Raw genomic sequence first — 25,046 nt, 5'->3', positions numbered from 1 at the left:
ATGTTAGCTTTTTGTTGGGACTGTGATTTATTAGCAAACTGTGTTAGGGTGTTTGGAGGTCATGTGTCAGCACTAGCTCCTTGCATGTATTTACACTCACCAATATACATTACCGTGGATGGCTAGGGGATAGTCTTTATCTGTGGCTGGGTATTGGCAATGAGGATTCTAATGTATGATTATCCAAATAAAGTGGAAAAGTTAATCTGTCCAGTTCTGGTTTGATTTTAATATTATCATTTCAAATTTCATGAAGTTGTTAATTTGTTACTACAAGGGAAAAAATACCAAAAGATTGAAAACTTTTAAGAAAATTGCAAAAACAATAAATTGTGCACCAATTTCCTAGTTGGGAGCCAGTTCAGTTCTTTACAGATACCACAATCCAAATGTAATGTCCTCATTTGTAGTAGGTTGCTGCAGTTGGCCAGGTCAGTTCATTATCGCGAGCCTCGTGAGCTGACAGTAGGATTTGAGAGTCTCTGTTGTGTGGTTATAGGCTTTCCAATAGCCTATGGTCTATTTTGGCTCCGTTTGAGGGACAATCTGTTGGTTTCGATGAGCTCAGTTAAGTCAGAGAAGTTGAAGGATGTTCTCAATTTTAATTTCAGGCTTCCAGTTTGGGCTCCAAGAATCTTGGAGGGAGCATCTATTTATAGTAAGTCACCCCATTAGGTTCATTCATCATCTTCATCATTAGGATCACTTTGGAGTTGTCAGATTTCAATTCTGATGCTTCTTTAGTTGTTTTCGCAAGACGAGTAAATTATTATTATTCATCTAAATATGTTGAGGTTGCTATTTTTGTTGTTGTTGTTGGTTGGTCACCTTAGTATCATAGCTCCTTGAAACTGGGATGAAAAGTTTTAAATCGTGGGAACAAGAAACAGTGGCGTTGCGTGTCAAAATATTAAGTTATGGTGGAAAAGGTCATTGTTGGAGCCAAAAGCAATTAATAAATTATCTTAGTGGCGCTTTATTATATTTTAATATTGTGTGTGGGAAGCTTAAGTGAAGTTCATTTGGGAAACTTTGTACCAATTGGAGATTATAAATATGAGCCCATTTGATGAGTAAAACATTCGATTGAATATTATTTTTCTCGTCTTTGTCACACTTTTGAAGTTCTGAAATTTTGTGCCCTTGTTGAAGTATAAGGATTTGGGATCTATAGCTAAAGTGTTGTATATTCAGTTTTGAATTTTCATTCTGAGGATTGCATTTGCAATTGTGTTTAAGTATACAATTGCCTTATTCTCCTACTGTATTAATCGTTGCTAAGGAGAAGTTTAATTTTTCTTGCTGTTGGAGATTGTTTTGGAATTTGTGAAGGCATTCACTGGAACTGTTATATCGAATTTTGTGCTGGTTAATTTGGAGTTGGTTGGGCACCATTTATATCTGTTGTTAGGCATTATTTTCTATGAGCACTTTGGGAGCAACATATTTGTAGTTGCATTTGTTTCTTGGAGAATTCTTTTACTGCTACTAGTCTTCATTTCAGAGGGTATTCAAAGCATGTCTACATGTAAGTTCATGGACTGTAACTTCTAATTTTTCTGGGTATTGTTGATTTAGATAATAGGGGATATTTTATGAATTGAGTTGTTTGATATTTTTTGAAAATACTCAGTATCTAAATTGGTATTAAAATTTGGAATTTTGAGCTTTATATTCCTTATGTAATTTCCAAATATTTGAGTTCAAATTATTATTGCAATATCTTCTATTTTGCTACTATATTGTTGTATAAAAAATTGCAAAACATCAAAAACAAAAAAAAGGAATCAATTCTTCGTCACAAATTGTTTGAGAGCCAACAAGGCTCATTAAAGTGGTATCAAAGCTTGCTTGAAAGTGTTTGACGAAATGTCAAATAGTTGAATTATAAAAGCATTTGGTGTTTGTTGAAGTTATAACCGGTTGGGGTTATTACACTACAATTAGTAAAAGAGTTAAACATGATACGATCCTATCAGTTACAGATAGAAGTTGAGATGGTCAACAATAAGGTATTTGAATGGTGAAAACTCAGTTGGCCCGATCAATGAATGATCATCAATGATTAATGGCTTGGTCAAGTAACAAGTTGACAATAATAATTGGCAAGCATAAACATTAGTGGATAACTATAATATGGTGTTTTTGATTTATATACAACGATCATACCTACAATATAATTCAAGTTATAAGTGCAACAAATAGGATCAACTATTCAAACTAATTGAATAAAGGTAAATCTCATACTTAGGGAAATGATATATTAAAACGAGAAGATAGGACAACATTAAAACAATGAAAGTGAGCGGATTAAGAACCATTGTTGGTAGACACGTGGGTTAGATTAAAGAGGCAAGGTAAACATGAATGAACCAAGTCCAAGCTTTTATTTGAATGCATTGCTTAAATGGAATATGAAGAGGCAATATAAAGTGGGTGTATGGGAAGTGTTAGAATATATAGTCCACCAATATAACTGAGAGGGGGGGGGGGGGAGGGGGAATCAATTGTCCAACTAATATCACAATTATTAACCTTAAACTTTAACTATATAAGCAATATAATTAGAAACCACGACAAGATACTCATACACAATAACTAGGGAAACCCTTGATCGGAGGGAAAACCCTGGTGGGAATGACACCTACAAGATGATGTGCTAATATAAATGTTCCTTGTTAGAAGATGGACCCTGTTAGGAGTCTATGAATACATTCAATACATATGAGTCCTTGTTAGGAGTTGTGCCGACCCTGTTAGGAGTTGTGGAAGATAGCCGGACTCACTATCCAAACAGCTTCAAGGGCAAGACCTGTGAACCCACTGTCCAAATGATCTTTGTATTATTCCTTGTAGAATAATAGAAATGAAATGTACTTCCTTCCTCTTCTTTTGTACTGTCAATTGAACCTCTTCTCCTTCTGATCTTGTAACCAGATCACAAATCTTGCATCCAATAATCCCTTGGATCGCTTACATGCATTCCTCAAGCACTCTACTCCTTTTCACACTTTGTACTTGATAGAATGATATAACATGTTACAATCAAGGAAAACATTTTTCCTTTATACCATATCTTCAAAATAATTCCTTGATTCGACGTTGAAGCTTTCCCAATTAATTATAATAAGAGAATTAATTAATTATAATTACAATAGCACTATTGGCTCACAATCTATACAAAACTTCACATGTGCAATACTAGGGCTTGCGAACTTGCTGACGTCCCCAATAAACTGTCCTCTGTCATTGCCTGACTGTGCATCTTTTTACAACATCTCATATGTAAGATAGTGAACAAACAATAGGAATTGCTTTCCCAATACTTTGTCTTTGAATTGCTTTTTGTAAATTAGGTACAACTTCCATATGTCTTCGACTTAGCCTTTGTGCACTGAACTACAACATTAGGACACTGTGCCAAACATGTCCATAACCATGCATTGCTAGACAATCAAGCCATTGTCCATATGACTAAGATCTCTGTGTGCTACTCAGCCAGTCTTTATACAAACCATCCTATGTTGACATCAATGACAAACATAGTCATGAATGCAACATGTCAATACTCTCCAATGCTTAGGATACTCCCCCAAAGTAGTATCATCAACATTCATGCTAACAATTTGCCCCTTTGGCATTGATGGCGACATAGATGAAAAACTATCTAAGTTCTAAGAATAACAAAACAGTGTTTTGCTGCTGCTGCTGACCAACATCAGTTGTTCACATGCTCAACACATCAGTTCTTCTTAATCTCTCTAAAGAGATATCTCTCCCCATTCATACTTAAGATTTCTTCTCCCCCATTTTTTAGGAGATGTTTTTCATGCATATTCTCTCCCCCATTGACATCAGTGTCAAAGGCCTCAATTTTACAAGGCACCAATTGTTAAATACCGATTTTGAATACACTATTCCAATTCTTCAACTAGCTCGAGTGTCCAAAGACATTGTTCAAGACCAATTACTAAGAGTCCTCAATGACTCAGCTCATCACAGATACTCCCTTGTACGGGAAGCGACAACATTCAGTCCAGTCGAACAATAGTGCTCTGTACCACTGGACTAATGCACTCACTGCATCATCTACTTAGAAGTAGGCAGGGGCATAACCCCAAGCATGCCACTCAAGTACTCAAATGTGTCTTTAGGAAAAGGCTTTTTAAAGATATCTGCAATCTGATCTTAAGTACTCACTCCAATCTGATCTCCTTTTTTGTTGCCTTCTCTCTCAGCACATGATACTTAATAGATATATGCTTAGTCTTACAATGCAATACAAGATTCTTAGACATACTCACTGTACTTGTGTTGTCACAATAAATGATAATAGGTTCTTCAAATTCAATTCTGATATGCTTCATCCACATAACTTGGTTACAGTTATTTGCTACTGCAACATACTCTGCCTCAGCTATACTCCGCGAAATACAATCTTGCTTTTTGTTTAGCCAAGAAACCAATCTTCCTCCAAGACAAAAATGCTCCACCACTGGTGCTCTTTCTGTCATCCATACTGCCTGCTCAATCTACATCAGTATATGCACAAAGAGTGAAATCACTTGACCTATCATACCAAAGTCCATAGTTTGATATTCCTTTCAAATATCTGAATATACTGCTACAAAGTGATACTCCTTACGATTGGCTTGAAATCCAGCTACAATCCCATTTGCATTTGCTATATCTGGTCTAGTGTGAGTTAGATATTACAAACCTTTAATCATGAATCTGTATTTCTTCCGCGCTACTGGAGGTGTCTCATCTTTGTTGGATAACTTGTGACTAGTTAGCATAGGTGTACCAACAGGTTTACAACTTTCTAATCCAAACCTTTTCAACAAATCCTTTAGGTACTTAGCTTGTGAAATGAAAATAACATCACTATTCTACACAATCTGCAATCTTAGGAAAAACTTCATTTCTCCTATCATGCTCATTTCAAATCCATTCTTCATTTCTTAAGCAAACTTATCACTTGCTTTATCATTACCTCCAAATATGATGTCATCAACAAATATTACTATTATTAGCAAACCATTTTCAATTTCTTTCAAATACAAGTTACTATCTGCTGTACCTTTAGCAAATCCATGTTAAGATTCTAACCTATATAATCCTATAGGTCTGACAGTACAGATCGTACCTCTCTTAATGTTGATATATCTTAAGATTGGCATCTAATATTTATACTTGCTTATCCTATGGGTGCCATCAACTTTCTAGGGATGTCTTTGTTTTTGTTTGACTAAACTAATGTTTTGTTAGTTAAATCCTAAACTAAGTCTCGTGAAATTGCTGACTTAGGAAGAGTTATTATTAAATGTCAAGTGAAGGGTTATGTCCCTTAAGGAACACACCCTCTAGCAAGGTATATATTCGGTTGTGGATGCAAATTAGAGGACACACAATTCACAACAGTCTGCTCCTATAAGCATCTCACTTCCAGCAATCAATAAGTCAACAATATTATATATTATCAGTTTGGAAATAGAACATTGAATCTACATTCAAGATAAACCTTCAACAACATACTTAATATTGATAATATTAAGAAGATCATTCTCAGCCAATCTCAGAACTGAATTATAAGTCTGATTGAAGACTCAGAATTTGCAGAACATTACATGGTATCAAAGTCAAGTTATCAGACTTAGGGCTCTACAAAGTTTTTCAGTAGTCAGACCTTTTATATATTTAGTAGTTGTCTTCCATTTCCAATGGCATATACAATTAGGCTTGGGGACAAATTTGATGGAAAGGAACACTTTGAAGCATGGAAATTCAGAATCTTGATGATGCTTGAAGAAAACAATGTTAGACAATTTGTTGATGGAGCATCTAAACAGCCATCAGTTGAACCTCACAAATCCATATGGACCAATGGAAATAGAAAAACCATTTAAATCATCTTGGATGGAGTTAAGGATGATATTGTACCTATGCTTATGAAGCACCAAACTGCCTACAATACGATGAATGCATTACGAAATGCATTTGAAGTAAACAATGCAACTAGGGTCCTTGCATTAAAAAGACAACTGAATAACATCCAGATAAAGAAAGGAGAATCGATAAACTCTTATTTCCTAAGAGTTGCTGGCATTAGAGATGAATTATCAAGCATAGAAACCATCATTAATGACATCGAACTAATGCTCATGCCCATAGATGGATTGCCAGAATCATGGGAAACATTTGCACAAGGAATAAGTGCTAGAGATCAGCTTCCGAACTTTAGCAGACTCGAGAATGATTGTTTTCAGGAAGAGTCAAGAAAACTAAAGAAAGGAGGAAAACCAAAAGTAGAAGATGAAGAACTTAACGTTCTTAATGCCAACTCTTATAAAGGCAAGAAAAAGCACTTCAAGAAGAAAAAGGGAAATCAGAAGAATGGAAAGCCCAAGAAAGACCTATCTAAACTGAAGTGTTTCAAATGTGAAAAATTTGGACACTATAGGTCTAATTGTCCGGAAAATTCCAAACAACATGCAAATTGTACAAATGTCATTAGAGAAGAAGAAACTTATGACCCTGAGAGCTATGTTTTGTATTCCTCTCTATCAAATGAAATCTCAAATAAGGCATGTGTAATTGATAGTGGATCTTCAAGACATAACGGGATACAAAGAAACATTAGACTCCTTGTCAGAGAAAGTTAACGGTGAAGTTACTATAGGTGATAACTCTGCACACTCAGTTGAAGGAATTGATAGCTGCTCTTTGAAAGTAAAGACAAAAAATACTCTTCTTCTTAAAGATGTACTCTATGTACTAGGGATTTAAAGAAACCTAATCTCAATTACAACATTAGAAGATGATGGACACAATGTTGCATTCGCGGATGGCAAAGTATTAACTTGGGCTAAGAACTCTTCCATCAAGAAAGCTAAAGTAATTGGTCAAAGAAAGGGATATTTGTATGAACTGAATATAGAACCCAACAGATCCATTCAAGCCCTAGTTCACAAGGCAAAAGATTCAAAAGAAATATGGCATAGAAGATTAAGGCATCTAAACTTTAAAACTTTATCAACTATGGAAAAGATGGTTACTGAATTACCTAAATTAAATAAAGATCACGCTAGTATTTGTAAAGGGTGTGCTCTGGGTAAAAGTACTAGAAGTCTCTTTCATGATAGTACGAGGAAAACAAATAATGTACTTGAGTTAATTCATTAAGATTTATGTGGACCTATGTCTGTTCCCTCTCTTAGAGGATTTTGGTATTATATCTTGTTCATAGATGACTTCTCTAGGAAAACATGGATTTATTTTTTAAAATGTAAGGAATCAGAAGAAATCCTACAAAGATTTAAAGAATTCAAAGCATTAATTGAAAAATTTTCAGGAGAAAATTAAAACCCTTAGAACAGATAATGGAGGAGAATATACCTCAAACTTATTTAAAAGATTTTGTAAAGAATCAAAGATCAAGAGGGAGTACACTATTCCTTATAACCCAGAACAAAACAGGGTAGCTGAAAGAAAGAATAGAACAATTATAAAAGCTTCTAGGGCTATGATTTTTGAAATCTAGAATACTATCTTTGGGCATAAGCCTCTTGTACTGCTGTATATATTCAAAATAGAAGCCCTCACTCTTACCTTAAAGATAAAACCGCCGAAGAAGTATTTACTAAAGTAAAACCCAATATAAGTCATCTCAGAATTTTTGGATGTCCCATATGCATTCATGTTCCAAAAGAAAAGAGAACCAAGTTAGAACCATTTGAGAGGAAAGGTATCTTTGAAGGGTATAGTGAAGCTTCTAAAGCATATAGAATTTTCATACCTAGACAGAAAACTATTGAACTTAGCAGAGATGTAATCTTTGAGGAAGATCTTGCATTCAAAAGAGCAATAAGCTCCAATGATCCCTCTCCTTTATCAAGTTCTAAAAGAATCACTGAATCTAAATCCCAGAGGGAAAACTTAGAAGAGGTTGAAGATGAAAATATAAGCCTTGAGGAAAGTTCAAAGAAAAGACCACTTTGGGCCATGAAAATAGTTGAAGCAGCTCAAGACTTTACTGCACTTTCAGGATGAGTGAGAGAAAGTAAAAGACCTAAAAGATTCTCTAGTCATATAGCAAATATGATTGATTTATCCAAAACAAAGCTAACCAATCCTTCTGATGCTATTGAACATCCAGCTTGGAAAGAAGCTACGACAGAAGAATACCAGTCAATTATGAAAAATGATGTTTGGGAAATAGTTCCAATACCAAAAAGAAAATCTGTTGTTTTTTCCAAATGGATATTCAAAATAAAGCATGCTGCTGATGGGAGTATTGAGAAATATAAAGCTAGATTTGTAGCCAGAGGTTTTTCTCAGAAAGAAGGGATTGATTATGAAGAAACCTTTGCTCCTGTTACTAGATATACTACCGTTCAAGTTGTCTTAGCAATTGCCGCATCTAAGGGATGGAAGGTACATCAGATGGATGTAAAGACAACATTTCTCAATGGAAAGATTTCAGAAGAAGTCTATCTGGAGCAACCAAAAGCATTTGAAACCCATGATCCTAATGCCTTTGTTTGCAGACTCAAGAAAGCTCTTTATGGGCCTAAACGGGCTCCTAGGGCCTGGTATGAGAGGATTGATAAATATCTCATCGGCTTAGGATTCTCTAAGAATGAAGCTGATCCAAACTTATATTATAAAAGAGATAAAGATGGTATGGTAATACTGATATTGTATGTTGATGATTCATTAATCACAGGTGATGATCGTCTTATAGATCAGTGCAAGAAAGATCTAACTAGAGAATTCGAGATGAAAGACTTGGGGCTTCTCCATTACTTTCTAGGATTGGAAGTACGATAGAATTCTGATAGTATCATGCTGAATCAAGGAAAGTACACTTCAGATATCTTGAAGAAATTTGGAATGTGGAATTGCAAATCTATGTCTTCTTCAATAGAGACCAATTTGCATCAACTTAAAGAATCAACTGCAGAATTACCTCTGATAGATTCTACTCCCTACTTATAGATGATTGGGTCACTGATGTACCTAGTAAATACAAGACCTGATATTTGCTATGCTATTCATGCCTTAAGTCAGTTTATGTGTGAACCTGAAAAGATTCACCTAGTTGTTGTTAAACACATTATGAGATACTTACAACGCACTCTTAATTATGGACTCAAATATGAGAAAGTTGCTTTAGATTTGCATGGATTCACCGATTCAGATTGGGGTGGAAGTGTTAAAGACAAGAAAAGAACTTCAGGATGCTGTGTCAGTTTAGGATCAGCAATGATTTCATGGATATGTAGAAAGAAGTCTTTAGTAGCTCAGAGCTCCACAGAAGCAGAATACATTGTAGCAGCGATGGCCTCTCGAGAAGCAGTATGACTGAGAAAGTTACTTGTAGGATTATTTGGGCAAGCTATGAATCCTACAATTATTCATTGTGATAATCAGAGTTCTATCAAGCTCTCGGTGAATCCAGTTTTCCATGACAAATCCAAACATATTAAAATTCCTTACCATTATGTGAGAGATATGGTAGATAGGAATTTTGTAAAATTGGAATACATTTGTACTACAGATCAAACAACAAACATACTCACCAAACCTCTATCTAGAGTAAAGATAGAACATTTTAGGAGGAGACTTGGTATGGTTGAGTTGTAATCCATTTGTACTTTTTTGATTATTAATAAAATAATTTTATTTTGTTAGGCTATTGACTACTATGGGCTCCACCATTTGTATTCACTTGTATTCATTAGAGGTGACGATCTTAGAAAATAATAAATACTCGTATGAAACATTATGAGAGGTGATGATCTCTTAGATAATGTGCTAAACAGTAGACATCTACTATAAGCTCTAGATGAGTTCAACATCATATTGTGATGTTGACATTGTTATGTTCATGGGTGACAAATTGGATAAAGGAAGAATCTTGGTATTCTCCGGGTTTATCCTGTATTCTAGTATATCTTAAAACTCAGGATCATGTTATGATACCAGTTTCTATGAAATTATAACTTGGATAAATGAAGAGATTACCCTTCAGATTTATCCTGTATAATATCACTAGTATCAATGATTTGTCATATCATAGGTTTAAGTAATATGACTTTGTATCATGTGTTCTATGATACCACATAAGAGACAGATAGATATAGAGTATTAATACTTGCTTACTCATTTGTATTGATGATAGCTAGATATAAATCTTTCTGTAGGATTATCAGGTTAAGAGGGAGTGGTAAGGTTCTAACCTATATAATCCTACAGGTTTGATAGTACAGACCATAACTCTCTTAGTGTTGATATATCTTAAGATTGGCATCTAATATTTATACTTGCTTATCCTATAGGTGCCAGTGACTTTCTAGGGATGTCTTTGTTTGTGTTTGACTAAACTAATGTTTACTTAGTTAAAACCTAAACTAAGTCTCCTAAAATTGCTGACTTAGGAAGAGGTATTATTAAATGTCAAGTGAAGGGTTATGTCCCTTAAGGAACACACCCTCTAGCAAGGTATATATTTGGTTGTGGATGCAGATTAGAGGACACACAATTCACAACAGTCTGCTCCTAAAAGCATCTCACTTCCAGCAATCAATAAGTCTACAATATTATATATTATCAGTTTGGAAATAGAACATTGAATCTACATTCAAGATAAACCTTCAACAACATACTTAATATTGATAATATTAAGAAGATCATTCTCAGCCAATCTCAGAATTGAATTATAAGTCTGATTGAAGACTTAGAATTTGCAGAACATTACAATCCAAGCTTTGCCAAATAACTGTCCAACCTTTCATACCAGGTTCTAGGTGCTTGCTTTAGAGCATATAGAGCTTTCTTTAGTCTGCATACCATATCTTTGTCTTTTGATAAAGGAAAACTTTTAGGCTGCTCAATATATACCTTTTTCTTCAAGTTCTCCATTTAGGAAGGGTCATTTAACATCCATCTGATAAATCTTGAACTTCTTATTTGCTGCAAAAGCCAAGAACATCCTTACTGCTTCCATTCTAGCTACAGATGCATATGTCTACTCATAGTCTATGCCTTCTTGCTGTGAATATCCCTTGCATACAAGTCTAGCCTTGTTCTTCACAACTTCGCCTTGCTCATTCATCTCATCTCTAAATATCCATTTGGTACCTATCACATTCTTGTCTTTCGGTCTAGGAACTAATTCCCATGTATCATTCTTCATAATTTTATCTAATTCTTCCTTCATTGCTTGAATCCAATGATCATCTTTACATGTTTTATTTGCGCTCTTAGGCTTAACTTGAGATATCAAACATTTCCTCATTTACTCTGTTTCCTGTCATCACACCTTTGTCTTTGCTTCCAATTATCTGCTTAGGAGGGTTATTCTTTCTCAAATTCCTGTTAGGGGTAGGAGTTCACATGCCAACTGTTATCTCCTCTCTAGGTTCAAATATCAGCTCTCCTCTTTGCCCAACAATTAACACATCATTCTGCAAATTATTGTTAGTCTCAAAGAAAACTTGTGTATTTTGTCTAAAAATTCCAGCATTATCTTCTTCATCTAAATTATAATCTACCATCTTTTCCTTAGTTCCAAACTTTTCATCAATCCTTACATTTGTGCATTCAACTATTGTCTTAGTTCTATGGTTAAAACATCTATGCCTTGTTTTAAAATAAATAACCAAGAAACATATCTTCATCACTTCTTGGATCAAACTTACCAATGTCATCATCTCTCTTAATGTAACATTTGTTTCCTAATACTCTGAAATACTTAACTGATGGTGAATGACCAAACCATAGTTCATAAGGTGTCTTGCTGATACCTTTTTTGATATGTACTCTGTTCAGAGTGTATACTGTTGTATTAACTGCTTCTCTCCAAAATGTCTTAGAAACATCATTCTCAAACAACATCGCTCTTGCTACCTCTGCCACTAGCTTATTCCTTCTTTCAACAATCCCATTCTACTCTGGTGTTCTAGGTGAGGATAGCTGCCTTTTAATTCCATTCTTTTCACAAAATATGTTAAATTCTCTAGAGGTGAACTTTCCTTCTCTATGTGATTTCAAACACTTTATCTTAACACTAGATTCATTCTCAACTCTATTCTTAAATATCTTAAATTTTTCAAAAGCTTCAGATTTCTCTCTAAGAAATGCTACCCATATCATTCTAGTAAAATCATCAACGAATATTATAAAGTACCTTTCACCATAGAATTCTCTTGTTCTTGAAGAACCACTTAGATCTGTGTGAATGATCTCCAACTTCTCTGTGGTAGTGAACTTCTTGCTAGGAAATGATACTTTCTTCTGTTTAGCCAAAATACATTCTTTGCAAATAATATTAGTAGGCTTTGTAATCTTAGGCAAGTCTCTGACTGCAAATGTACTGCTAACCTTTACGATATTATCAAAGTTTATGTGACAAAATCTTCTATGCCACAACCAATTGTTGTCTACATTATCTACCAAACATGTCATTTCAGTAGGATTCAACTGAAATTCATTAGCTCTAGATCTTGTGCTTGTTCCAATCAGCTTACCATCTCTGTCTTTGATAATGTAGGTCTTCTTAGTGAATTGCAATTGATAACCCTTGTCCACCAACGGTCCAACACTCAACAAATTATTCTTTAATCCATCAACAAAATAAACATCTTTAGTTTTACCATAAAGAGTAATGGATCCAATTCCTGTTATATGACATGCTACATTGTTACCTACTCTAACAATACCTCCTTCATGATTCTTGAATTTGACAAACTTATTCATATCACCAGTCATGTAATGTGAACAACCACTGTTAATTATCTAATTAGATTTCTTTTCCACTTGGGAAACTAGAGCTCTTTCTTCTCTAATTTCTCTATCAAGATCATCTTCTTTGATAGCCACAATTCTCAATTCATCATCACTTTCACTTTGACCTTTCTCATTAGATTCTTCATCTTCATTTGCATACAAACAATTTCTATCTCTTCTAGGCTTAAACTTTCTCTTATACATTTTTCTCTCTTTTACAACATTTAGATGCATAATGACCGAATTCATCACAAGCCCAACATTTAAATATTTTCTTACCATCTTTTTCTTTTCTCACAAGAAGGGTTATAACTTTCTCAATCTTCTTGTCTTCTTCAGATCTGTTGTGACCAACAAAATCTCCACGTGTGCTTGCACTCCTTGTCAAATTAGGTTGAATGTGATGGAGCCCAAATTTTTGCAAAGGATTATATTCTCCATTTGAGAGATAATGTTGGAATCAAAGGCATAAGCTAGTATTTTGGAATTAGACATGGTGTATTTCTGAAAGCATACGCATGAATAAGAAGAGTAATTAGTATAATGGCCCAAGTGTGTAGATTTATTTTGATGGAAGGCAACAATAGAACATCAATACAAAGAAATTCAACAAGAAGTTAGACTATGCTGGTGGCAGAAGTATCACATAATTAGAAATAAAGAAATTGCTTCATATGTGAGCAGTGGATATGATAGCAAGCAGGATATCATGAACAACCCATGGATAGTAGGGATAAATGTTTTACAGTTGCATTGGCTTACATTTTTCTAACGTGAATGCAGATAGAAGTTCACTTGGTAAAGCTCCTTCTATGTTTCCTGTTCTAGAGACATGTCACACTAAAATACTATGTCCCTACTCTCTTAGATTCATTAGGTATGGCATGGCTGAAATCATTTACCTCAGCATGTGAGTGCACTGTAACATAGATGAAATGACAGTGACAACATCTGAAGATAATGTCTTACAGTTATGATGACAAACACAGATGCGAATCCACTTCAAGAACCCCTTCATGTACTTCACCAAGACTTCTCTATTTCTCCTCGTGCGATTCTTTCAGACAATTGGTATGAAGAGAATGCAAATACCAATATAGAGCCCCAAATTGAAGACATTGGCAACAACCCTAAAGAAGTCAATTTTACTTCAAACCTCCAACAGTTCGAGCATATGCAATGGGAGTAGCATCAGATATTAAAAAGATGACAGCCGTGAGACTGAAGGAGAATACATTGAAATGGAATGGCAATATGAAAGCACTTCATTGATTCTGTCAAGAATAAACCAATTCTCCCTACACGTCAATACTAGGGTGTCGTCTGGAGCATTATTTGTGAGAATTACAGTGAAAACATTGAGATATCCAGTGAAACATAAATTTGGGTATCATTAAAGTAAAACTCGGACTTTAACGGAATGGAGAGCAAAGGAGGATATGTTTGAATCACCATCTATGTGCCTACAAAAATAATTTGAAAACAATGGAACAACACTATATACCTTCACAAATACAATATACGTGCGACTATATATGGAGTCGATTGTGTACACCTGGATATGCTTGGTCGAAGTGAAGTCATAGACAATTTTGAAAGGTCATGCTGAAGGAAGAGATGATTTGTGCAATGAACAGGCATAATATAAAGTTACGATTAAAATTTTGTGTAATATGAAACTTTTTATTTGCCGGCAAAGCGATGAATTTAGGATTCGCGATGGGAGAAATAAATTATGAAATATTCATCTTCCCCAAAGTTATAATTATGGAGATGCCGTTAATAATTAAAAGGACTTGAGGGATATATTAAAGTGCTTTTAATAATAAAAGATTTAAAGGTGCTATTACTAAAGGTTTGTTTAATTAGGAAAATATTACTTAGAAGAAAAGTTGTATTCTTTCATAAATGAAGTGACACTTCTATATTCAATATATAAATAGGAGTTGTTTTATTCAAAAAGAAGACATTCGGAAAAACATTCATATTCAGGAGAAATTATTTTATATTACTTGTACGGAGGGATAAGAAGTTCATTATGATTTTGTAATATAAATTCTATTATTTTATTTTTTATAATAAAATAAATGTTTTTTGTTTATTATTAAAAGGCGTGGAGATTTAAATTGCAGATGAATCGTCCTTTGTAATTATTTTTGAAATTTTGTATAATGTAAATGTCGGATAAGTGGACATGGTCATTTAGCATTTTAAATTTGATCATCACAGATATTGTGAAATATTAAATCATTTCCGCATCTGTGTCTAGTTTGTCTCCCTACCAGAGGAGTTAATTTTCATTCTAGACTACTTTAAGATTGCATATATATTTGATCTGTCGCATCTTCATTATTTAATTGTTAGCAGTAAAGTGTGTAAAACATTATAAAGTTGTACATGAAAATTCACTGAAGTTGACTCTAGTGCCCGGATGAGCAGAGGCACTGGTCTTTTATTATTGAAGTTAGAAAATCTATAACTTCCTTCCTACAAGCATCAAATTCATTATTAACAAACATTATACAAGACATCCAACCATTACTCAGTATTTAGTTTCATTTTAATTGAGTTCCAAGACTTTGCCAGTCGGAGAACTCCAGAAGTTTAAATTCGCTATAGAAAAGCCTTGAACAAGACAATCAACATTTGAGGTGAAGGTTTACCTGCCTGGGTGTAGCGGAGCTTGAAGTGCAGGGAATCAAGAAGTATTCTTGTTCGTTGGCCATAACTGATTAAGAAGTCCTATCAGAGAAGTGGCAGGCTTTTGGATTTCCAATCCACGGTTTTGGAAACCAACAAAATATTTAGAGAATTGAAAGTTGATTCGACTCTAGCTAGATCTCCAAATTGTCTTAGATCTACTTCTATAGATTCTAATCTTCCAAGCAATGTTTCCTTTGTGAAATCCTTAGTGTAGGGCATTAATAGTTGAATCATCTGAGCTACTTGCTTGAATGGTGGCATCAAACTTTTCAAGTTCTTCCATACTACTTCATCTTCTTCCTTGGTTCCACCAAAAGACCAAATTCCTACAACAATTTATGATATTCTACCATTATAGCTTCTTACATATTCATCTTCCATCATCTTAGCATCTTGAAATGCACATATCCAATTCTGCAATCTCATTCTTTTTGCATGTGTATCACCTCGAAAAGTAGATTCTAATGCTTTCCAAATTTCATGAGATGTTTGAAGTGACTTTACCTAACTGTATTCATTCTCTGGAAGAGCTGATAGTAGAGTTTCTCTAGCTGTCATGTTACACATGAACAAATCTCTCTCTACTTCAGTGCATTGTTCAAGCTGTTCTTCCACAATCGCCTTCTCACTCTTTGTCAAGATCCAATAACCCGGACCCATGCACAACAGATGAGTCTTCATCTTTTCCTTCCAACTATCATAGTTGGCCCCATCAAATCTAGGGCTATCGTTTTTGAAAAGATTTGCCATCATCTCCCAAAGTTGTTAGGATTATCCTTCAAGGACCTGATGCTCTAATACCAATTGTTAGAATATATAGTCCACCAATACAACTGAGAGGGGGGGGGGTGAATCAGTTATCCAACTAATATCACAATTATTAATCTTATTAAACTTTATCCAAATGAGCAATATAATTAGAAACCACAACAAGATACTCATACACAATAACACCAAATATGTTAACTATAGAAACCTTTGATCAGAGGGAAAATCCCAATGGGGATGGTACCCACAAGATGATGTACTAATATAAATGTTCCTTGTTACAGGATGGACCCTGTTAGGAGTCTATGAATACATTCAATACATATGAGTCCTTGTTAGGAGACATTGAATCCCTATTAGGAGATTCCAACCCTGTTAGGATTTGTGCCAACCCTATTAGGAGTTGTGGAAGATAGCTAGACTCACTATCCAAACAACTTCAAGGGTAAGACCAATGAACCCACTGTCCAAATGATCTCTGTATTATTCCTTGTAGGATAATAGAAATGAAATGTACTTCCTTCCTCTTTCTCTATCCTATCAATCGGACCTCTTCTCCTTCTAATCTTGTAACTAGGTCACAAATCTCGCATCCAATAGTCCCTTGGATTGCTTACACGCATTCCTCAAACACTCTGCTCCTTTCCACACTTCACACTTGATACAACGATCACAACACATTGCAATCAAGGAAAACATCTTTCCTTTATACCATATCTTCAAAATAATCCCTTGAGTCAGCCATGATGGCTTCCCAATTAATTATAATAAGATAATTAATTAATTACAATTACAATAGCACTCTCAGCTCACAGTTTATAGAAAACTTCACACTGCGATACTAGGGCTTGTGCACTTGCTGACGTCACCAATAGACTGTCCTCTATCATTGCTTGACAACACATCTTCTTTCTGCATCTCAGATGTAAGATAGCGAACAAACATTAGGAACTGCTTTTCCAAAACTCTGTCTTTGAATTGCTCTCTGTAAATCAGGTACAAGTTTCGTACGTCTTCGACTTAGACCATGCGCATTGAACCACATCATCAAGACACTGTGCCAAAGATGTCCATAACCGCACATCACTAGACAATCAAATCATTGTCCGTGTGACTAAGATCTTTGTCTAGAGCTCAGCCAGTCTCTATAGAAACCATACTATGTTGACATCAATGACAAACACAGTTATGAATGCAACATGTCAATTCTCCCCAATGCTTAGGATACTTCCCCAAAGTAGTATCATCAGTATTCATGCTAACATAGAGTGCAACAAATAGGATCAACTATTCGAACTAATCAAATAAAGATAAATCTCATACTTAGGGAAAGGATATATTAAAAAAAGAAGATAGGATAGCATTAAAACAATGAAATTGAGTAGATTAAGACCCATTGTTGGTAGACACATGGGTTAGATTAAAGAGGCAAGGTAAACATGAATTAACCAAGTCCAAGCTTTTATTTGAATGCATTGCTTAAATGGAATATGAAGAGGCAATATAAAGTGGGTTTACGGAAAACCTAACAAAGGTCAAACTTACACTTTGGGAAAAGGTTGTGAGAAATGATTACTAAGGTATGTTGCCCATCTCCTTCACTAATGCAAGTTTATTAGTATTCTTACTTTTAGGGAATGTGATATATGAAGGGGCAAAAAGAAATAAGAAAAGACAAGACATGACTATATATTTTTTATAGTATGAGAGCATATTTGAGGTATGTATTCAATGCCCCCCTCTTTATTATTATTAGATTACAATAAAATATACATATAATATTTACATAGTAATATTAAAAATGTTATAAGAAAGTAACATTATAATGGAAGAAAAAAGAAACATATGGTACATTCAGGTTTAATGTGGCAGCAATTTAACATATTATGAGGTATGCATTTGATTTCAATAATATTTAATGCTGACATAAGGGTCCAGTTGATATATATGTATATATATACACATATATACCTATATATGTATATGTCTATATATATATGTATATATGTATATGTATGTACACCAAAGAAACGTGAATCGGAATCGGATCGGAATCGGCAAGGCCGAATCGAATCGTGAATCGGCGATGAATCGACAAATTTGAAAAAACCCTTTAAATTTAAAGATTTTAACAATTTAAAACTTATTTCATGCACCCTTTATTGAATATAACTTAAGCACACTATAACATCATCAAATAGAAGTTAAAACTTAACATACATAAACATGGAACATAAAATCCATCACATACATAACTATGTTATCTAAAATGTAAATTGTAGGCTAGCTGAAGTAAATAGAAATCAAATGATCATAATGATTTAAATCATAGAATGTATGTAAGATGATCCATAAGACATCAAATCATAAATTTATGTAAGAATCTAAGATGAAGATCCATGAAAGTTTGAAACATATGTCTATCAATGATTCAGTATCAATATCTGTAAACAAAATATAAAAACAAGGCTCCAGCTCAAGCCTCAGGCTCATAGTCATCATCATCCTCAACATCATCCTCAAGCTCGGCTACAGCCTCAGCCTCAGCCTCTGAGTATCCAGTCTGCCTAGTAGCAAGGCGTCTAATGTAGGTCCTAGAGGACTGTCGAGCCATATCTCCTGCATATAAGATGGGCTCACGAATGTCGCTAGGGCCTATGTCTGTGCGTGCACGTGTGCGTCTACCAATGCCTGAAGAACGTGCTCTAGCTGCCTCAGCCTCTATATCCATCTCGTCAATCCATGCACGGTCTTCCTCAGTGAAGACTGGATCTACAACCTCTGTGAGCCACTCTGATTCTGGATCAATCTCCTCCAGAATGATCGGAGAGGAGTCAGTGCCCAAAATCTGTCTGATCCTAAGATGGAGGTTGTAATGAACGAAGACAAGATCATTCAACCTCTGCACTGTCAACCTGTTTCTCCTCTTCGAGTGGATGTGCTCGAACATGGACCAACTGTGCTCACATCCAGAAGCGCTGCTTGGCTGACTCAGAATACGAATGGCAATTTTTTGAAGTTTTGGGGTTGTGGCCCCAAACATTTGCCACCATCTATCTGAAATAAGGGAAAATAAAAATAATTAGTCTCATTTACAAATTACAAATTACAAGTTAACTCTAAAATTACATAATCAACTTTAAGTTTAGAATCTAGATTCATGAACATTGAATATATTATTTAATTTTTACCTGGCTGTATTGTTTCCCGAGCATCTATGGCTACCCTGCTAGAGAAAAGTGGCCCTTCTTTATTATTGAACTTATCAAGCTCAATAATTGCAGCACTGCTATCCTCATCAGTACTCAACCTCTGGATCACTGTATATAATCCGGTGAGAACCTCCTCATCCGCCTTGAAGTCAGGACGGAAACGAAATGCCGAATTCAAAAAGTAAGCTGCTGCATGGATGGGTCTGTGGAGCTGATTCTGCCATCTCCTATCAATGATGTCCCAAATAGGGGCATACTTCTCCTGCACTCCTGCATATTGAGCTCTAATGGCCTCCTTGGCCCTATCCATGCCCTCATATATGTAGCCCATAGAGAGCTTCTCCCCATCAGCAGTTCGTAGGAGAGATACAAGAGGCTCAGTGGCCTACATATAAAGTAAAACAAAAATTTGAGTCAAAACTTAAACATAGAATAATTCAATAATATAACTTAAGGTAAAACTAAATCATTAAACAATTAGCATAGTAAACTGTAAAATATTAAATGTTAAATTGCAATAAAATTACCTTAAGGATTTCTCTAGCAGGTTTCCAAAAACCATCATCATCAAATATGCAATCCACCACATCTATCCCTGCAGTGGTCGTAGCATAGGAAGATGAAATCCACTCCCGCCCAACAAACATGCTCCTCAAATCATCCCTTGATGTCAACAAGGACTGCAAGGTGATGAAATTCGAGGCAAACCTCGTGATCCCTGGACGAGCTAACTCTTTGTCTCCTGTGTACTTCCTCATTGTGCTAAGGACAAATGAATGATTATAAATAAACTTGCATATGTTTTTTGCCCTTTCCACACATGACTTGACCCACTCAAGTTTGCCAATTTCCTCCAACATGAGGTCAAGGCAGTGTGCTGCACAAGGGGACCAAAATATGGTGGGGTGCCTCTCCATCAAAAGTTTGCCTACAACAATTTTAAGATAATTAGAAATTCAAATTTCAAACATGTTAGAACTTAGGAAACTTAGAAATTCTAAGTTAGAATTAGAAAAAGTTCAAAATTCAAATAAATTTATTTTCAAAACTTAAAAAGTTAAAAGTTTACCTGCAGCAACATAACTTGCCGCATTATCCGTCACCACTTGCAGCACATGTTGTTCCCCCACCTCTGCTATAACTTCCTCAATAACCTCACATAAGTATGTGGCATTTTTTACATGAGCAGAAGCATCAATGGATTTGAGGAACATGGTATATCCTACAAGTAACAAAACAACGAATTATAATTACTATTAGCAATCAACAAATCAAAATTTGAAATAGTCAATCACGATTCAAAATTATGTATGTAGGAAAGTAGAATGATTAATCACCTCCACAGGATACAAGAAAATTGAGGAGTGTTCTTCCCCTCCTATCTGTCCAACCATCAGTCATGATGGTGCAACCCTTTTCGATCCACTCCTTTCGGTTGTCCTCAAGCTCATGCCTCATATCCTCAACCATTTCCTCCAGGAGGTATCCACTCAACTCAGCCTCAGTTGGAGCTTTAAACCCCGGACCACAAATGGTAACTGCATCTATCATGTTCTGCCAATAAGGAGTCCTGTCACAAATAGATAATGATATTGATTAGAAATTTAGATGTCAAAAACTAAAATCATAAAACAAGTAGATATAATTAAAGTTTTACTTTTACTTTTAACTTTAACTTTGAAGATAACAAAGAAAAAAGAATCAATTACCTGGCTGCAATAAATGGAATGTTGCAAAAGTATCAGAATTTGCAAATCTCTTTTCTGGCAGCATCATGAATCTCCTTGTTCAAACCCATGCCCTCAAGCGTGGGTTGGGAGCCAGGAGTAGTGCGGGGCACAAAGTAACTATCCATTCTGCTTTTTCGCACTCTAGGTCGCAATAGGTTGGTGTTGGACTTTGTCTCAATATGAGACCGACTACCACTAACACTCACATGAGCACTAGCACTAGGATGAAAAGGAGGCCTAGAAGAACCCTCTCCAACACAACCTACGGATGCGGAAGCTGATGCAGATGCACTTGCAGATGTAGATGCGGTTGCGGATGTGGGAGCATGGGAGCCAATACCTCTTAACCCTTTAAATTGCATTTTCTTAGTCAACTTGTCTTGTTCAATTTTTTCTAATGCCACTAAACAAGAGCATTTTGCCTCAGCGGTTTGTTGAGTGCAAACTGTGACATCATGGCCAGGTATGCCAACAATGTGGTATTTCAATCTATAGATACCTCCCGAATTTATTTTTTCTTTGCAAAATATACATTTTGTTTGATATTTGGTTCTCCCAGGAAACTCTTCATTATATTTCCAGCATTCATCTTTTTCACCCATTGTGGAAATTGGAAAATGAAAGCAAAGGGCTGCTGCAATAAAAAAATTCATGTAAAAAATCAAAGTTTGCAACTAATAAACAAAAACTACAAAACAACAAACCCTAGTTTGCAATTTAGTAAAAATAAAAAACATTCAAGATTTGCAAATGAACACTAAAAAAATTTAACAAAAAATGCATACTACACTAACATGCAAAAAAAAAACCAACACTTACCTCTTGCAAATGAGTTGAGGAGTGTTGATATTGACTCCTTAATGCTCCCAATGCAATTTATGGCCTCCCCAAATGGACTTCTGATCTCTTTGGTGCTCTTCCTTCTTGCCGGTTGGAAACCTATGGATTCTCTTTTCTCTTCTTTTCTCTCACTCTTCCTCTCTTCTACTCATACTAAGCAAATAGAAGGCTCTTTAGGGTTATAACAAAGAGGAAAGTCAACTTAGAAAGCAAATAAAACATGTGTTTTTTTTTTTAAAATTGAACTTTCTATCCTTGCTGCCGCGGCCGATTTCTGGAGATTCACGATGGCGATTTTTGCCATGAATCGCCGATTTTGGCGATTCAGGCGATTCACAAGAAAAAATTGCCGCCAGCGATTTCCGATTCCAAAAAAATCGGGAGCCATGAATCTTATCGCGATTTCGGCGATTTCATGGCAATTTTTGGAACTATGATGTACACACACACACACATATGCTAGAATTACACGTGGAAAAGAGAATGAAACAAAACATTAAGAAGCAAATAAATATGGCATTACCACATTAAATATGGTTTTCATTCTTTATTCTTTCTCATCCTTCAACTTTTTGTCCTGATGATGGATCACAATGTGTGATTCGAAACGTTGATGCAAAAAACTGCAACACAATCTCTTTCAGGAACTGTTTACTGCTATACATTATGGATTGTGGAAAATTGATGTCTTTAACCTTGAAAGTACCATGAAAAGCATGTATGCTTTATCCTTTTAGCTTTATGCTCTTAATAAGACTAGCATGAATAAAATGAATAAGATTACGAAACATATAAATGAGCTAATTTGGGCTTGAAGAGTTATGAAATATTGTAAGCTTATGAAATAGTCTAATATTAGTGAATCTGAAATAACTTGAGCATATTCGTAAATCATTGATTAATAAGATATGTAAATGTACTTAGTAAGAAAATAAATAAATATAGATATAAGTTTATTTATATATATATTGGGTTTATACAAATGGAAGTTATAATATTGTGAATTAAATAATAAGTAAATATAATAATAAGAATTTAATTAAATTTATGAGGGATAAGTATGAGAGATAAGAATATATGTTAATAAGATTATCTTCTAGATATTCCCCTAATTGATTATAGGATTTCTCTCTTTTCTATTGCTAAAGTAGCTTAGGATAGGGAGTTTGTGGAAGGGAGAGGCAGAGTAATTTCAAGCACATGACGGATTATCCCAATACTAGAGTTAGGCCTTGAGGGATAACCTTCGCACAGTAGTTTGTTTCACATGACCTTCGCACAGTAATTCTACCATCTTAGGTATAACCTTAGCAATGAGGAAAGTGATGAAATTTCATAAAATATATATATATATGAAAGATCTCTTTAACATTATAAATAACAAGCCCTAAGTATGATTCAAACCTTGAAAGGAGAGTCCTAGATGATATCAAGTAAGGTCCAAAAAGGAACATTCATAAATGTAGATATTATAGTCCTTGTAACTATATTTGTATAGACTTGAGAGGTGGAGTAATTTTGGGCACATGACGAATTATCGCAATACTAGGGTTAGGCCTTGAGCGATGTTGCTTGTAGTATGTTTCATGCAACATTCGTATAGTAATTCTACCATCATAAGAATAAACTTAGTAAATGGGAAAAGTGATGGAATTTCATGAAACATTATAGATAACAATCCCTAAGTACACCGTAAATCCTAAAAGGGAAATTCTAGATCAAATTAAGGTCAGTCCTAGAAGGGATCATTACAAGTGGTTAAATATATTATAGTATCTCCTGAAACATTTCCAAATAGGGGGAAGGGGCGCAACATTCACGGTCAAAGTTGGTAACATTTTCTTAACCTTTGCTTATTTCAAAATGTGAAAAGGAATCTAACAAAGTCTTAACATGTATACTCTACGTCTACATCGTGTTTGCTTCATGTCTTTATGCATTCACATGTCTATTCTGTGTATTCATGCTCTCATGTTTATTTAGTGTAAGATTCATGTTTTCATGCATACCTTGTATCTTTTTGCATCTAGTTATATGATATGTTTATTGGCCCTCAAAGAAAAGTTATATATAAATGATTTTCGCTTGAGGACAAGCAAAATTTGAGAGGGAAGGACTATAATGTCCCCACCAAAATAAGAATTACATAATTAATAAATAAATAAACTATATATATATATATATATATATATATATAATCATATGAGTATAATCACAATATAATATCACATAGTATACTACATAATAATAATGTTTAGATTAAGGCAAAAACATGTTTTGAAGGGACCTGAAACCCTTTAACAAAAGCTAAAGATCAGCATTAAGCACCACCAGGTTTTACAAGGACCTTAAACCTCAAAAGTAAAAGAAACACATGGAACCTAAAGTTAAGCAAAAAGCTGGAAATAAAAAACACAGAACCAACAAAATAGTCCAGTCCAACAACCAGCACACCAATGACCCCGACCAGCACCTACAATAGCTCTTTAATGATCTTTACTACCTCCTTGCCTGCCTTTGTAGTGCTTTGGATAATATCAACCGTGACAGAAATAGGAGCCTCAGGAGCCTCAATACCCTTTTTCTTCAAACTTTGCCTAGTCCTCTTGCTTTGCCCACCTGGACTCTTTACCCCAACAATATTTGGAAACATAATCTCCACATTGCTTTTCCTTCCCAAACTAGTTGCCGCTGTACACAAATTGAAGGTAACAAGCTCCATCCTCTGCCCACTATCCTTGATTAATTGATGGAGTTCCAGCTCATACTCCTTAAGTTTGTCGAGAATATTACCAAATTGTCTTTCCAGATGGGCTCTCATAACACGTTCCTGTTCCAATTCTTTCTGCATATCTCCAACTTTCTTCTTAAGCACCATAATCTCATTGTAAAACTACGAATCACCTTGAAGACAAGAGTCAACTTTAAGCTTGGTAGTATGAAGGAAAGATAAATTCGCCTGATGAAGATTATCCCTACACTTGTCATCAACCCTATTTGC

At 35.0% G+C, this 25,046-nt stretch overlaps 3 protein-coding genes across 5 annotated transcripts in view; 1 reads left to right on the top strand and 2 right to left on the bottom strand.

Annotated features, from left to right (window-relative positions):
• LOC149559324 (chitin elicitor receptor kinase 1-like) overlaps nt 1-25,046 on the top strand; it is a 272,912-nt gene that overhangs the window by 174,510 nt on the left and 73,356 nt on the right. The window lies entirely within an intron of this gene.
• LOC149559326 (uncharacterized) lies at nt 17,092-20,527 on the bottom strand. Its single transcript, XM_089786172.1, has 4 exons — nt 20,003-20,527; nt 19,455-19,860; nt 18,949-19,320; nt 17,092-17,282 (listed from the first exon to the last, which is right to left on the bottom strand). Exons 1-4 carry the CDS (start codon nt 20,390-20,392, stop codon nt 17,092-17,094), a joined length of 1,359 nt encoding a protein of 452 aa, XP_089642298.1. The 5' UTR covers nt 20,393-20,527.
• LOC149559325 (uncharacterized) lies at nt 20,401-21,162 on the bottom strand. The gene is made up of 2 exons (XM_089833258.1): nt 20,813-21,162; nt 20,401-20,697 (listed from the first exon to the last, which is right to left on the bottom strand). The coding sequence occupies exons 1-2, from the start codon at nt 21,024-21,026 to the stop codon at nt 20,525-20,527; spliced, it is 387 nt and encodes a 128-aa protein (XP_089689384.1). The 5' UTR covers nt 21,027-21,162; the 3' UTR covers nt 20,401-20,524.

The sequence above is a fragment of the Cupressus sempervirens genome, chromosome 5 (assembly GCF_028749045.1).
Source record: "Cupressus sempervirens isolate cs-2001-9-10 chromosome 5, ASM2874904v1, whole genome shotgun sequence".
Lineage (NCBI taxonomy): Eukaryota > Viridiplantae > Streptophyta > Pinopsida > Cupressales > Cupressaceae > Cupressus > Cupressus sempervirens.
This window is presented reverse-complemented; position numbering and strand designations above follow the sequence as displayed.